Consider the following 15,247-nt stretch of genomic DNA (forward strand, 5'->3'; position numbering starts at 1 on the left):
TGATATAGTGGTTGAGTGGCGGGACTACAATGTTGTAGGGCGCGATCGAACCATCAAGGTTTTTAAATGCGAGGCATCCGACCAGTGAGCGAGTGTGCTTTGTATGCTTGAAATTGGCTGGTCTACGAATCACGTTGATTGTAGTATTCGAGCGGACTCTTTTCTTGCCGCGATTTCCTGTATTTGGTGGGTGAGAATGGCCAGCGAGGAGAGTAGCGTCGGCAAACGGGGACTTTTCGGAAACTTTCTGGGAATATATATATATATATATATACATATAGACAAATCAAACTACAACGACGTGTGGTTCCTTTTTACCAAAGAGCACTTTTGGAATACCGTCCCTTTCTTTGTCTGTTTTTTTGGGAAAAGAAAGAAAAAACGGCCGAGATGACCAACTCGAGCGTCGACCTCTCGGGCGGTGCATCCGTGCTCTCTGCACACGCCGAAGCCCCCTCGTCGCAAGCCTCCATGATTCTAGCTTCTAAAAAACTCATGAAGCATGCTGCCGCCCCGCTTCTGAAACAGATGGGAATGAGCCGTGCTCGTACTGCCCCCGTTCAATTCCTGGATAGCGCATGCGGAACGGGCGTGGTGACGCAGGAGGTGCAGGGTATGCTGGCCAGAGATGTACTTGACAAGAGCACCTTTATATGTGCGGATAGCTCGCGGGTGTTGGTGGATGTGGTTGCGGGCAGGATCCAAGACGAGGCATGGGTGAATACCCAGGCCGAGGTGCTGGACGCCAGGGTACGTGTCTGCCCCGTGGATGGATGGATGGATGTGCGCGAGACGGCTGAGCTGATGTTTTGGGCAGGATACGGGCTTGGAGGAGAGTTCGCTGAGCCATGTTGCTGTTGCGCTGGGGCTGCACTTGATCCCCGAGCCGGATAAAGTGCTCAAGGGTAAGAGTCTATTCCTCGACGCTTTTGACGTACGGTGGGATAACTGAAGGATTTCTGTGCGCAGACTGCTGGAGAATACTCAAAGACGGCGGAGTCTTTGGCGCGACGACGTTTCCGCGTGGGAATGGCTCCAAGTTTTGGATCCCGGATATGCGTGCTGCTTTTGCGTCGTTGCCGTTTGACGCCCCCTTTCCGGAGGAACTGCCCATGCAGACTCATGATTCGGGGAGGTGGTATGATTGTGAGTGGATTAGGCGGCATCTTGAAGAGGAGGGGTTTGGGGATGTTCAAGTTACCGTGACTTCAGGGCGGTACCATGTTGAGAATGCGGCCGAGTTTGTGCGGTTTTTCGGGATGATGATCCCGTTTATTATGAATACGTGGTGGAGCGAGGAGTTGAGGAGGGAGCATCCGGTCGATGTGGTAAGAAAGGGGGTTGAGGAGTTTGTGGAGAGTAGGTATGAGGGCAAGGGGTGGGATGTTGAGTGGGAGATTATTTCTACGACGGGGGTGGTGAGGAAGTGAGTTTGTTCGGTGTACATGGACGTGTTTATGACGTTTCTCGGTGTTCAGTAAATTGAGATTATTGTATGAATCTACACCATTCAAGTCGTTGCCGAGGTTCCTTGCGGCGTATCGTGCCGTTGCACATTCGGCGTCGCATCACTCTTCTTCTCTCCAGCCGCCTCAGCAGCTTCACGGGCCTGCTGTGCTTCTGTTGACTGCCGCGCCGAGGGAGCCGGCACCTCCTCAAGCACCGTCCCTGCCTCGTCCACGGCCGTCGACCGTCTCTTCTTTCGCATCCTCGCCCAAAGCATGGCCGCAATGCACATCAGCAACAGCCCCGTCGTCACCACGCCCATGATGATGCTCCCCGGATGCCCTTCCCTCTCGGCATCAATACGGCGAATCGTCCACGGATAGCAATTCGACTTGACAATGATGTATATGCCGAGTCCCACGTACAAGAACGGCACCACGTAATGGGCGTACTTCTCCGCGACTCTCAAAACATGCCTCTGCCTCATGACTAGGAACGCGACGAGACACCACACTCCGACCAGGATGTAATACACGACAACATACACGGCGATTTCTGCCCCCTTTGTTTGCGAGAACAGGGGGATGTACGTGCTGATATTATCGCCGCCATTCATGACCGTCACCAGAGCTACTTTGAAGATGCTCTTCATGGACGCGATTCTCGAGCCCTCGGATTCTTCTTCATGGTCGGGGAAGAAAAGACCTAGCACGTTCCATAGCCCCAGGAGGATTGGGAGCAGGCCGAGGAATCCAATAGGCTCTGAGGGGAGCACGAGTGAGATGCCAAAGCCAATCATGCTTACGGCGATGATGACGGTGAAGCCGACATATTGGCCAATGGTGACTTTGAGGGGCGTGAGGACTTTGGTGGTGGACGCCTCGGCCATGAAGGTGACGAGGACGAAGATGTCGTCGATGTTGGTGATGGCGAAGGAGCTGCATGCCGTCCCGATGGCCTTGCCGAACTGCATCGTGCTGGGGTTGTGTCTGTGGCCGCAGACGTCGGTGTGTCGAGGTTCATGAGACGGGATTCTGGGCCAAGGATGGGCCGTGTTTGGCGACCTAGATGGTGAGCAGAATCAACGTTGGGCGTCCTGAGCCCGACCCGACAGGGAGAACGAGCCGTCCCATGATGGGCTTTTGGCCAGAAGGAATTCTGTCGAGGAAGTCATCCCTTGTGAGACTGGTTTGATTGAGCTGCGGTTGTGGCAGTGCGCATGCGCCTTAGTGCGGCGTCAGCGTCGCGTTGCCAGGACCCGATCCCGACCCGGATTCTCGTCTAAAACGGCACAATAGAAGTTGGAGGGTAGTACTTGGTTTGATTGATGAGTAGCATCTTTGCCATTGAATATCTTTTATTTTTATTTTTTTTACATGTATTTTTTATTTGTCTTGCTCCTGAGAAGCCGAATTGCCATTTTGACTTTTGCCAAACCACTAGCCATCTGGCCCAATGCATGTGCCTGGCCCCTGGAATGGGACCAGACCCCTGTTGAAGAGACGTCACCGCCGCACCTGATTGGTCCAGGACAACGGATTTCAAGATGGCTTCAACACCATGCCGCCCAGAAAACCTATCTCATGTTACCCCTTATTGCAGTTGACATACCGCACGCGACGCCGGCCGGATTCAACGACAGCAAGCCGCGGCGTGCACTATAAACTTGCACATCACCTCCTCGCACACAGTCGAGATGTTAGCCCTGCCAGCTGCGCTGCTCGGCGCAATCGCCGCCGTCAGCGTTGCCGCCACCAAGGAGCACCTCGACGGACTGCCAGCGTATCATTACAATGCGCCAATCAAGGTCGAGTGCATGAACCGAAGCTCGTGAGTCTTGCGATACATGGTTGGGCCGGGAAGAAACGAGAAAACAAAAAAACACCCTCATACTTGCGCAGTGTGCAGCATATGCTTGGTGCTAACGAGGAAATGCTGCAGAGAAACCGGCGAGCACATTGAGAAGAACGACGAGATACAATGGATCCCGTTCCCCGTGTGCAACGAGACGGGCAAGCCGCTCGAATTCCACTACGGCTACGAGGGCGAGCTCAACTGCACGCTCGACTTCATCTCGGACCCCTTCTTCCACCTGCTCGAGTTCTACATCCACAGCGACGCGCCCATGTCGTGCCGCCTCCCGGCCAGGCCGCCGGCGCACGTGGAAATCGTCGGCGAGAAGCCGCCGGCGCAGGAGTACGTGCCGCTGGTGTTTGCGCTGGCGGGCACGCTGCAGATGAGCCACATGCACATCAGCACGCACATGAACGTCCTGCTGCACAGCATGCCCAAGCACCACCAGCGGCCGCACGACAGCGGCGTCCTCGACTCGGCCATTGCCTACAGCACCAGCCCGCTGAGCCACATGGAGGGCACCGAGACGGCGCGCATCATTCCCGGCGAGCCGCTGCCGCTCACCTTCTCCGTGCGGTGGTTCCCCACGCCCGCGCTGCCCAAGACCGAGGGACGTGTCGAGTGGAGGGGCCTCGGGGGCCACATCTACGCGACCACTGTGTTTTACAGCATCGTGTCGTTTGGCGCCGGTGTTGTCGTCGCGGGCATGTATACTCTTGGCGTCGTGCTGCCGAGAAGATTGAAGGGGAGGTCGATGGGCGGCGCCACGCCCTTGGGGTACGGGCTGAGCAGCGGAGGTGTTGGCAACGGCTGGGGTTATACCAAGAAGGATTGAGTGAGTGTATATGCTGGACGGGTTCCATTCTTTTCTTGTTCTTGTTTTTGTTCGTTGTTGTACATTCTGCATACATGACATGACGGGTGGGATACGTGGCGTTTCTTTGGCCGACTGTTATTTGCTATAGGGGAGTTGGGCTGGTGGCTGGTGTCGAATGATTTTTGTATCACGTCTAACGAGGATTTTCGGTTGGCTTGTAGCCATGACGGTTTTTTTTTTCACTTGTTAAATACAAATAGCCGTTGGTCCTCTATTTGTTTAGGGCCGTACATTAGATTTGGGTGCGGCCAGGCCTACTCCTACGCGCGTCGTCTTAGATCTTTTTGGTTGGACGCGGATCTTGGACCCTCGCCAGCAGCCTGAGATACATGTCCACGGCCATCAACGCGGCTAGGAGAGACAGGTCAGTCTACTGTGTCAGGGACAAGATACTGAATAAAATGGCAACTTACGAATAACCGCAAAGGGGAGATATGTGCCCCAAAACAGCCGTGGTTTATGCTCGACGCTGACCTTGTCCGCGCCCATGTGCCAGATATCATAGGCACATGCCGTGGCTCCCATAAACGTCACGCACGCGTAGGCCAAAGCGGCCAATTCAGTGGCGCCAGAGGTGGGCTTCATCGAGCCAAGCTTGTAGGCAAGATACGCCGTCAGTGGCAGCTGCACCAGCAGCTCGACGTAAAGAAAGGCTTCGAACCAGGGCTCGTGGGTGCAGGACGCAAAATAAGGGTCGCCGGATTGGATTGTCCACCATTTGCGGAGGGAGACTAGGGGATGGAGAAGGGACGAGGGGCTTTGCCAGAGGAACTTGGGGTAGAAGGGGACGAGGTCGAGGACTGGTGATGTTAGCTTGGAGTTGGTAGTACCCTGTCTACGTAGCTGGATTTTGCTTGGGGTGCGTACTTAGCATGCCCACGAGCTGGGTGCCGACAACTGGTAGGTACAGTTTATCGCGAATTCCGGACGACATTCTGGCTTGGTCTGTATAGGGGCCGGCTGTGTGTTGAATTGGTATTGCCAACTCGGCAATGCAGATGAGGTAGAGATGGAGTTGCGAGATGCAGAGTGTGGGGCGGCGACGTACGCTGCATCTCGAATGGCGCTTCTGCAGTCTGCACTAACCTTGGCTTTCAAATGTTCAATTCGATGCTCACGCACATGTCATGATTTTGGCCGAAAATTCACGCGGTTGAGCGTTCATGGCGCACAGAAACCATGACATATGACATGGATAGGATGCCGCTGAGGGATCTGGAGCTTGCATTTACACCCAACCCACTCACTCCAGCCTTTACCTTGCCTGGCAAGGTCGATTTATTCCTGACGCATTATCAACTGCAGGTTTTGTGCCAGCAATAAACTTCAATCTCAAACTCTGTCTTTTATATCTTCCTCGCCCAAGACACGGCCCCCCCTTTTTTCTGGGACACTTACATTCAGTCAACGAGGTTCTTTCAGCATGCGCCACACACTCCCTTTTCACACGGCCATTTCGATAGCAGAACAAGTCGCAGCGCATCGATTCGGCATGTACGCGACGTTGGCGGTATACCGTGTGGCAATTCCTCATCGACTACTGGTACTACACCTCCTGACGCCAGCTACAACAATGTGATTGTGCAGACGCATCCTTCTCCTCAAATAGGCCTCGTCTCGTGGGGAAACTCGACTGCTGAGCCTCCTAGACAAACGGAGACGCCAAGTGGAAGACTGGCGTGAACAAACTCGTCGAGCGTGGACTCGAGGGACCTCTGATGGCAAGACTGGCGCCGGCGAGCAGATCAGTGTGCTGGCGGCCGTTGCTGGTCTATTTGTTGGTGACGGCAGGCCCCTACACGGCCAAGTCGGGGGAGAGTTTTGGAGGAAGCGATAACGGTGGGGACGAAGGAGCTGGAGAAGGCCGGCAATGGGAACTCGAGTGGTGGGAAGAATGGAAAGAATTCAGCGGCCCCAAAGGAAAGTTGTTCACGGGTTTCCTTAACGCTGCCCTACACATGTACAAGCTTCGGTCTTTGTTCCTCAATTTTCCTAATGCAGCGGCCGGTCAACAGTCTCTGGTGATAGAATAACTGTCTTGTGAATGGTATACCATTGGACGAGCCTTGCGAGAATCCGGCTCCCAAACTAGACTGTCAATGGCTATTATTAGTCCGTCAGGTTTTGATTACAGACTCCTTTACGAGAGATAAACACCAGTCAGGACTGAGAAGCCTCTCGCGGGGTGTTGGAATAATTCTCTGCGCAACAGGAACTTGAGAAGCATTCATCCCTTTGGCACACTATCTCATAGATGCGGCTGTTTGGTTCACGACAGCAAGATGGGTTTCCCCGGAACAGAATAAACCCGTCTCAGAGTCGAGTATTCAACGCTGGAAAAGACGGCGGCCCAGCCAGCTTCATCAAATTTGCTATTGGTGTCTTCACATCGACTTACAACTTTACACGTATCCAACATGTCGGCAAAAGTCAGACGGAATACCACCCCTTTCCAACCACACATGCTCTACCAAGTGCACAAACTACACCTGCACAGAAGCCTGAAATAACCAAGATGCGCATCAAGGCTCTCAAACATAGAAAATTCAACCAAGACAAACCCAACCTGCGGTGCCAGATGACGAATCATGCAGTCTTCTACTGTACGGCTTACACGAACCGCTGGCCCCTGCTTCCATGTGAATCATGCAGAAACTATGAGGCCATTTCTAATGACGAGTCTTTTCAAAACGTCATCCAAGATATCCCAGCCCTGAGACCTTGCCACGGAGGGGATATGTCGAAACCCAGCAGGTGATGTACATGCATATACCCGACCGGAGAATTTCGCATCACCAATGGCAAGCCGGGAGGCCGGACCCGTGGACGCAACTGATTCACCCAAATAAGCACTCCGTACTGGTACTATTGCCATCGAGAGAAGGCAAAGGCGGCAAAAGTGGCGTTCTTGTGCGCGCTGAGGCAAATCCCCCTTTCTGGGACCTGTGCCGTCCTCCCGTCCTCGATGCCCAGAGACATGGCCGCGCGACAACCGCCTCCCGGGGACATTGGGAGCCCTCTTCCTCGAGTGTGCTCCCTGCAAGCGAGATTCCATGTTTCTTTCGACAGAAGGTAGAAGACGTGCCCCCCTTGGGCCCGAAAGTATCGGCATACGTCCAGTCTCGCACACGGGCTTTCAGAATCGCGGCTCTCCTTTCGGCTTTTCATCCGGATTGCTGTTTTGAAAGGCTCTCGACTTTATATAACCCATGATTTGAGCCTTTGGCATCACATGCCATGGGAGGAAATTACCAGGCAGCGCGGCTAGTGCGTCGACGCCGTGTAACGACTTTCCCCGCCTCATGTCCAGGATCGCTGGAAACCAAGTCGAAGCTCATGATCGTGCATGCCATGGCTAAACCACCCCCAACTATAATGTGCTCGCTCGGGCTCTGCCGTTTGCACGGAGCAGTACGCAGTCACTCAGAGAACAAGGTGATTGCCAGGTCGTAAACCCCCCGGTATCTGGAGGCAGAAGAGCGACATTGCACACCAAAATGTTTGTATATTTTGTGCCAAATGTACGCCGTCGTGCCCTGCGAGAAAAGCTAAGCGTTTTCAAGAGTACAGAGCATGGCCGTGGTAATTTTCCAAAAAAACACCCTCGCGCAAGACCTGGATTGTGGCCGCCTTGCAGCCACCTGGCAAGGCGTCAACCGACGGCATCCCTGTCCCTAACATTTCTTGTGGGAGGGGGACATGGCCTTTCAGCCGCCAATCTTTCCATGTACTCCGTATGATGGTTGCCGCTGCTCCAGTAGAAAGATTGGATGGTGGTTTTGGCACTGCTGCCATGCCCGTCTGCACGGGACATGGAAGGGGGGGGGGGTCGTGCTACACTGAGATCGGTTTAGGGCTCAAGGGCGTAGTCCATGGCTATTAGCTGGCTGAGCGGATTCTCCGATATTGGTGTCTGTTGCGGCCTGATCTGTCATACATCATCGTGTCACAGTGGCGTGCTTTGGAGGGAGGGGATTGCAATTGCAAGGCCCGGACGGGGCAGAGCATGGCCCAAAATGAGCCAGACTTGCTTCCACTCCATGTACTCTGTACGGAGTAGTATTGTCAAACACTTGTCTTTGACGAATACTTTGGCGTAACAGGTCCTCGATTTCTTCGGCCCGCCGGTACCCGCGAGGCAGACGGCGAATGCCTGCATGTGCCGTTATCTCAAGAGATTGGACGGCATTCCTCGGTGCAGAGTACTCGGGAACAATGTGTGCCGGCACAGTTGGGCTTTGAATAAACGTGTTATGCCAAGTTATATGCCCAACCCACCAAGTCAGCTTGAATGGTGAATGGTCGCGTATGTATGTCTCCATCAGTCGCCGATGGGCACCTTCATCTTTCTCATGGAACCACGCCCAGCATCTTCACTGTAGCCATTCAAGCACTGGACGCGCACGGGATGCAGCTTCATATACGGAATAATAGCCTGCTTTGGGCGCACATCCCCGCGGCATCTTGTGGTCTACTCGACGTGAAACCTTCCAAAAATAGCAAACCGCGAAATAAAATGCCACTTCAATACAGAAACAGACCATTGAACAGAAAGCTGGAGAATACATCTCTTTGATTGGCTGAACAGACAATCAGGACTTGGCCAAGATTTTCATCAAAACATACAGCACACCGTCCTCCGCTTTGCGGTCAACTCGGCCGAGTGTGCATGAGACAATCGCCGAGGTCCACCAGACGGTTGACGGCGCCGCGCAAACAATATGCAGATCCCTAGGCAGACACAATGGAGAGGTTGGCCGAGGTTGTCTGAGTCGGGAATCAATTCGTCGCGGAACGAGAAACTGTCGACAAGGTGTCTCTTTTTCAGTGTCGAGACGTCCGGGAGCATCAAGACCGGCCTCCGACATGCACGTGTTGAATTTGGTCTCATTTCATCTCATCTAATGACAATATTCTAGCCAAGGACTCTACCACGTCGTCTATCACGCTATATTCTTATGCAGTCCATATCCCGGGACACTCACCACTAAAGCCCCCTCACACATTTCTTCCTCTCTTCATGCAAGGCATCCAAAACTTCCAGCCCCTGTACCAACTGCGCCGTGACCGTTTCCACCCCCACAGTATTGTTCCTATCAAAGAGGTTGTAATGGTCCGCATCGACATCAATAACCGCCTTGATGAATGAGGGATACCGCGCTTCCCAACCAAGCAGTTTCTCGTCCCGGAAAAGATCAACCAAACAAGGAGGTGCGGCATCTTGACTCTTGCCACTGCTCACATGGCTCGGTGCCGGTTTCGCAGGTTTGATGCAGCGTAGCAGCACAGCTGGCGGCGGGCTGCCACCTGCAACGGGCCCCGATATGTCGGTTTGTGCGTCTTTGACATAGGTCTTCACGGCAGTCGTCTGCCACTTGCCATCGGAGCCGACAGGCTTGTGGAGGACCTCCCCCTCTCGGACGGCGAATGTCTCACCTGCGACGGTGAACTTGACATCCGTGCTGGCGTCACTGTCCGAGGCATCCCACCAAGGCAGGTCCCAATGCTGAAGCATAACGTCGCAGTTGTCGAATGACTTCTGCACCAACGGCGGTATGCCCGCCAGCTCAGGCTTGGACGTCGGCACCGTGATCTTGCTCCTGGCAATATGATACGGCGAGTCTATGATGAGAAGCCCTGCCACTGAGATGGGATACGCCCCTGGGTTGGCGGCAATGGCTCGTGCCATGGCGAGAGACAGATACCCCCCAAGGGACCATCCTGTCCAACAATGGACAAAAAGAATTAGCCCTCATTTCCTTGCCGCAAATTATACTCCCCCTTCGGTGGCCCGGACTAAGTTGTTCCGGCAAGGCCATTGAGGAGCGGGCAAAGAAAGGGAAAAAAAAAGACTCACCTCCCAACATTATGGGACCAACCAACTCCCCCGCAATAAAATCAAGATACTTCTTTGCCATTTCATCCATGCCTCCTTCCCACGGCAAACCTTCAAAGTAGTTGGGGTTGTGAACGGCCCATACATCGCGTGCTAAGCTCCCCAGGACAAAGTAACTAAAGGTCGTACCGCCGCCATCGTGAATCAAGACGAGCGGCAGAGGCGAGTTGTGAGCCTTGCCAGGAGGTACGAACTGTACTTGGGTTGGGTTCGGGCCACCCGGGAACATTGTTCGTGATGGGCCCCTTGCTTGGTGAAGGTGAACGCCTGGTAACGAAGAAGTTCGCGACGGAGGGTCCGATGCGGGAAACGAGGGCGGACAAAGGCCTGGGGGGGAGGGAAGGGACCCAATGCCCAGAAATGCAAGGCCAAGATACACAGTAGCACTCTCGTTTACCGAGTTCCCTCTTCGGTGTCCTGAAAGATCTAGATGCCGCCGCCGGAACCAACAGCGAGATCAGTGCTTTATACCCGCGGCAACGATTGTTCGTCGGTGGCGTGCCCCGGCTCGAGTGCCGCGGCGTCGCGTGGAGCAAAGGACAATAGACGGCTTCAACACAATGCCGAAACAGGCATCAGGCTAACCAGGGTGCCGTGGCCCGTCCCTTTTCTCAGCGATCAGAGATGCAAATCCGGCAGGCAGAGGCGAGGAGGCCAAAGGGTGTCTGTCCCAAAGGGGGTCCGACACACGGCAGCGGCGTTAAACCGTACGCCCCCAACAACAACGGTGGTCCGGGACGCACGACACGAAGGGACAATGTGAGTGCAAGTGCTTGAAGATGTCCAAGGTCGAGTGACGAGTGCCGAGCGACAAATATCGCATATGCGGAGGTGTCAAGGTCGATGGCCATCCCGAAGATGGCCTGCGGTTCTCGCCTGCGCGACCCCTCACTTCCGTTCCTTCCTTGCCAAGTTGCCCGCCTTGTTTCCAGCCCCACAATCCAATTAAATTTATTCAGTCCATCGCCCCCGTCATCCAATTTCCAAATTGGCATCACCGGCATCGATATCGACATCGACATTGCCATTTCGTGGTGGTACTACTCCAAATTTCCCCGCTTGACATGGACATAGACATGGACATGGGCCGCGGCAGGCATGCATGCTATTCACCGCTGGCCATCGCCGCCGCCCTCGCAATTCCAGGCCAAACATGTCTCACTCACTCAAGTGTAATTTGTAAGGCTCAAGCTTCATCTCCAGCCTCCTCGCGTCACCTTACATCTTCTTTTGCTCATGTGAGCCTCCCAGTACTCCGTAACTCGCTGCATTGCTCTGCCAACTCGATGTATTTTCTTCTTCTTCTCCCCGGCACACAATGAATGACCCTTTCCACCTCCCCAGCCCCCAGTCAGATTCATGTCAGTGCGCGCCCATGATACATGCCATTTGAACATGGCCAAATGTTGCATATTCACAAGTTCAATACCAAGCGACTCAAAATTGCCCAACATGATAAATTGTGCTTGAAACAAAAAGCTTGGCGGTCCCGGGCCCATAACGCCGGCCGCGTGCTATACTCCAATCGCCGCCATCACCAAGCGAACAGCACCACCAATGGAAGCCCTGGTAACAGGTATCACCAAGTATGCCTCGGCTGCTGAAGCATCGGTCAGTATCCTACATGAGTCAAGCTCCTACTATACGCTGCCAAAGAAGAAAAACCCCTGGCTTGTCATCACCACTCCCATAAAAGCCGAGGCCGACAATATCCCAAAAGATGCACCACAAAAGAGTAATCCAATGTCCACTTGTAACTCCCCTGCCGTTCCCCGAGAATCAGAACAAACCTAAAATGAGATACAGAGAAGGAAAGTGCAGTTGGCGTGTGTCTCTTGTCGTAATGCCAATCCACGCAGGCACTAGGGGGCATCCAACCACACTCGAGACTTTCCTCACAGGCAAGCTTCAACAAACTGCATTAATTCGTGCTTTGGTAGTCTCCCAGCAAACTTCTGGAGCAGTGTGGTTGCTAGCGCAATGTTCGACGGATTGTTGTGCCGCATAGACCCCTTCCCGCTGGCAAGGGTCATGTTCAAGGACCAGCTGTTTGGCATCTATCACACCCAAAGTACTTAGCAATTCGTCCATGGCTTGTCAGCGTCATATTTGAGCCTGCTTACCTCGTGCTGGATCAAGTCCCTCATAGACTCCAAAGACTCTGCTTTGCTCAAATCTTGGAAATCCAGCGTCTCTATAAGAGACCTGATTTGAGACACGAGGGAATCGCCCGTGGCTGAGATCTCTGGAGTCACCACCGACTCGGCAACTCTCAGAATCTCCTCGTGGAAGCCACGGCGCTCCCAGTGTGTCCAGTTGTCAGCTGCCTGCAAAACATTAAGGATGACTTTCGCTAGCCGCCTGTCTCTGCTGATGTGTTGTCCAGCCGTCATTGGTGACAGATCACTGAATGTCCTGCTATAATAAGCCGCAGCCAGGTCGTCGAAGCTCTCGAAGCCAATTGACTGCAAATGCCGTATTATGCTTTCCACGCGTTCATCCGTGGCTGCATTCCGCGCTGGAATCGGACCGCTTCCGGTTGGTGCTTGGGGGGTGCCGGTACCATGGTGAGTATTTTGACCTATTTCGGTTTCAACTCCTGGCGCTGGTGCCTCCAACATTGGAGAATAGCTTATAGATCCGGTTGAAGAAGGTTGGCGAAGCTTGTGGGGAAAGCCATCAGCTTTCCAACCATCGTTTGCACTCTCGAACGCAAATTCCACGCTTTCTGTCTGAGTTGGGGTAAAAGTCCTCATGCAGGCAATTTGATCTTGGCTCATACCATCTATCACATATTTGATTAGCACAGGAATTTACAAATTCCCTGTGTCGAAAAGATTGACGTGTGAACATACAATGTGAAAGTCCATCAGTCTGACTGTAAGTGCCTTGACTCGAACAGCCAGAGTCCTGTTCAAGGGTATTGAGTCTGTTCAAGAGCCGCGTCTGAAAATGGAGACAGTCAAGGACAAAATCCTGAGATACCTTGTTTGGCTTCTCAAGATCTGGTCTCCCAGGGGGAGAAGGCAATCCGTTCTGATTCTGAGGAGATGTGTGAGAGTTCGGTGGGCTGCTCAGAAATTGCGTATTGTGCGAGAATAACGAAGGATCTGACTCTTCTGCAATTTGGTCGTATATATTGGTCTGGAGCATTGGTATTGCTGGTGGGTGCTGGTCGTTGCCCAAGGGCGATTGGGACGTCTCTCCACCATGCGATGGCGCCAAGATCGAGTTGAGACTAGCGAGGCTGTTGACGTTGGAATGGCTATTTGTGGTGAGAGCATTGGGGTTATACCCAAGGGGCACGCCAGTCACCCCATGTGCCATCTCATTCCCACCGTGGGAAACTGCATGGATTCTCTGCCTCTCGTGGCTATCTAATCTGGCTTGAAGCTCCCCAAGTCTTGCCTTCATTCGATGACCTAAATCATAGGTTGTTAGCGAGCTGGCCTTCTGGGAAGGTTTCAATACCAGACACCAGAAGCGTTTGGAGCACCTAATCAGAAACACTACGCCACGCCCACTTTCTAGTATCTGAAATTACCAAGGCGAAGTCGTGTAGCCATGTATAATGAGCAACTTACGATATGTCCTCTGCGCCACCCGATTCTGTATTCTCTTCTTTTCCTTTGGGTCCTTGACTCTGGTCCAATCATCTTCGATACTAAGATCCTTGGGGTTGGGTAACGATGACGAGGTCGAAGGCATCCTAGAGCTATTTCGGCGATTTCGAATGCGGTTGATGGGCGGATATGGCACGCCTGTAAGGGTTGTCGACAAGGAAGTTGGTGGCGGGGGTGAAGCTGCTGGAGGAGATGTCGAACTTGGCGAGGCTGGGAAAGAGATGGGTGTAAATGCCACCGCGTTTCCGGACAGTGTTGCGGAGCCAGCTGGATAATTCCAACACGTCTCTGTCAATACAGACATTGCTCCTTAAATTGGACAATGTGAGTGATCGGTGGGAGGCCGCAGAGGGAGGTCAGGTAGGCCAAGGGACCAATCAACAGGATATTCCTGATATCCGGCGCCTCAAACTCATTGATTGTATTATATAACAGGAAAGCCACGCCTGTAGACCAAGTCTGAGGAATTCAAGGATGGTGAAGGTGAAAGGAAAGCGCCTCGTTGAAGATGTCTTTGTGACTGTGCTATATGTATATATCTGTAAACCAGTCAGAACCCTGGTGTGAGGCAAAGCCGAGCTGGCCGTAGTGGTCTCGAGCCTACCCCGGTTTCTTGTTTGGTCACGCTGTACGAAGTACTCGGTACGTACAAAGCAGTATCTCCGTGACCTCTCACTTGGGTATCGAACATGGTGGGAAGTACTCGGTACTCTTGAGAGGTCTCCTTTACATGGCCCAGGTGTGCTCGGTACATGGACTTTCAACTTCTCGAACCGCAATCCTCTCTCTCCATTCTTTGGATCGAATCACACCCCCTTTTCTCATAAGGGCGGGTCCGGAGAGTCATCCGTACACCAAAGGGCATCATCCTCTTCTCTTGTCCTAGGAGGAATTGCCTATGCTCATCAGCGGGCTGTAAGAGGGGGTATTGTTGGCGGAGTGGACTGACCTCAAAAGAACTGGTTAGGTGTGTACAATACTCCGCAGATCGCAGAGACATGCAAAACGAACGGGAACAGGGGTTTGTTTGTAAGAGCACCCCCGGCCCGTCATCGTCAACCAGGTTCCTGGATGGCAGCCAGGCTAGTCTCTGGTCTAAATGAACAGGGAGGGGGTGTCCTGGTTGTCACCTTAATCTTCCAGTCACACCACAGAATCACACGCCCAATTCTGTGCCTGCTCCATGTGGCCGTCAGACAAGACCGTCCATGTCGGCCAGTGGATCGCGCTCTCTGAGTCTCGCTAGGATCTCTTCTAAATACGTGCTTACAATGCGGGCTTCATGAAGAGAGAGACAATTGCAGTGGTATATCGAGGGAGAAAAATCAGTTCTATGCCCACAGGCATATTGGGAGACGTCCCTACTTCGTGCCATGCATGCAGAGATATGCAGAGTCCGCCTTGGTGTCCACCCAGAGGCATCAATTGACAGCCGGGCCCGAACCGAGCACGTGTGCGAGGGTGGACTTGATTTGACTCCGTACTTCTGCAGGTTTCTCAACGGGACGGTATTCTGTCCAGACCTGTCGTCTAGTTAAATGTGCTGTTCTT

General features: G+C 53.3%; 6 protein-coding genes across 6 annotated transcripts; 2 read left to right on the top strand and 4 right to left on the bottom strand.

Annotated features, from left to right (window-relative positions):
- Positions 1-390: 390 nt before the first annotated feature.
- roqN_0 (Glandicoline B O-methyltransferase roqN) lies at positions 391-1,430 on the top strand (the record flags this gene model as incomplete). The annotated part of the gene is made up of 3 exons (XM_014689286.2): positions 391-750; positions 818-905; positions 970-1,430. The coding sequence occupies 3 exons, from the start codon at positions 391-393 to the stop codon at positions 1,428-1,430; spliced, it is 909 nt and encodes a 302-aa protein (XP_014544772.2).
- An 80-nt stretch (positions 1,431-1,510) lies between these two features.
- On the bottom strand, positions 1,511-2,419 carry G6M90_00g046470 (uncharacterized protein; the record flags this gene model as incomplete). The annotated part of the gene is made up of 1 exon (XM_014689287.1): positions 1,511-2,419. The coding sequence occupies one exon, from the start codon at positions 2,417-2,419 to the stop codon at positions 1,511-1,513; it is 909 nt and encodes a 302-aa protein (XP_014544773.1).
- Positions 2,420-3,142: 723 nt separating this feature from the next.
- Positions 3,143-4,135, top strand: G6M90_00g046480 (uncharacterized protein; the record flags this gene model as incomplete). Its single annotated transcript, XM_014689288.1, has 2 exons — positions 3,143-3,276; positions 3,388-4,135. 2 exons carry the CDS (start codon positions 3,143-3,145, stop codon positions 4,133-4,135), a joined length of 882 nt encoding a protein of 293 aa, XP_014544774.1.
- A 316-nt stretch (positions 4,136-4,451) lies between these two features.
- G6M90_00g046490 (uncharacterized protein) lies at positions 4,452-5,111 on the bottom strand (the record flags this gene model as incomplete). Its single annotated transcript, XM_014689289.1, has 3 exons — positions 4,452-4,528; positions 4,591-4,977; positions 5,045-5,111. 3 exons carry the CDS (start codon positions 5,109-5,111, stop codon positions 4,452-4,454), a joined length of 531 nt encoding a protein of 176 aa, XP_014544775.1.
- A 4,053-nt stretch (positions 5,112-9,164) lies between these two features.
- G6M90_00g046500 (uncharacterized protein) lies at positions 9,165-10,302 on the bottom strand (the record flags this gene model as incomplete). The annotated part of the gene is made up of 2 exons (XM_014689290.1): positions 9,165-9,898; positions 10,035-10,302. The coding sequence occupies 2 exons, from the start codon at positions 10,300-10,302 to the stop codon at positions 9,165-9,167; spliced, it is 1,002 nt and encodes a 333-aa protein (XP_014544776.1).
- Positions 10,303-11,968: 1,666 nt separating this feature from the next.
- G6M90_00g046510 (uncharacterized protein) lies at positions 11,969-14,000 on the bottom strand (the record flags this gene model as incomplete). The annotated part of the gene is made up of 4 exons (XM_014689291.1): positions 11,969-12,130; positions 12,197-12,858; positions 12,929-13,495; positions 13,658-14,000. 4 exons carry the CDS (start codon positions 13,998-14,000, stop codon positions 11,969-11,971), a joined length of 1,734 nt encoding a protein of 577 aa, XP_014544777.1.
- Between the last annotated feature and the right edge of the window lie 1,247 nt (positions 14,001-15,247).

The sequence above is a fragment of the Metarhizium brunneum genome, chromosome 2 (genome assembly GCF_013426205.1).
Source record: "Metarhizium brunneum chromosome 2, complete sequence".
NCBI lineage: Eukaryota > Fungi > Ascomycota > Sordariomycetes > Hypocreales > Clavicipitaceae > Metarhizium > Metarhizium brunneum.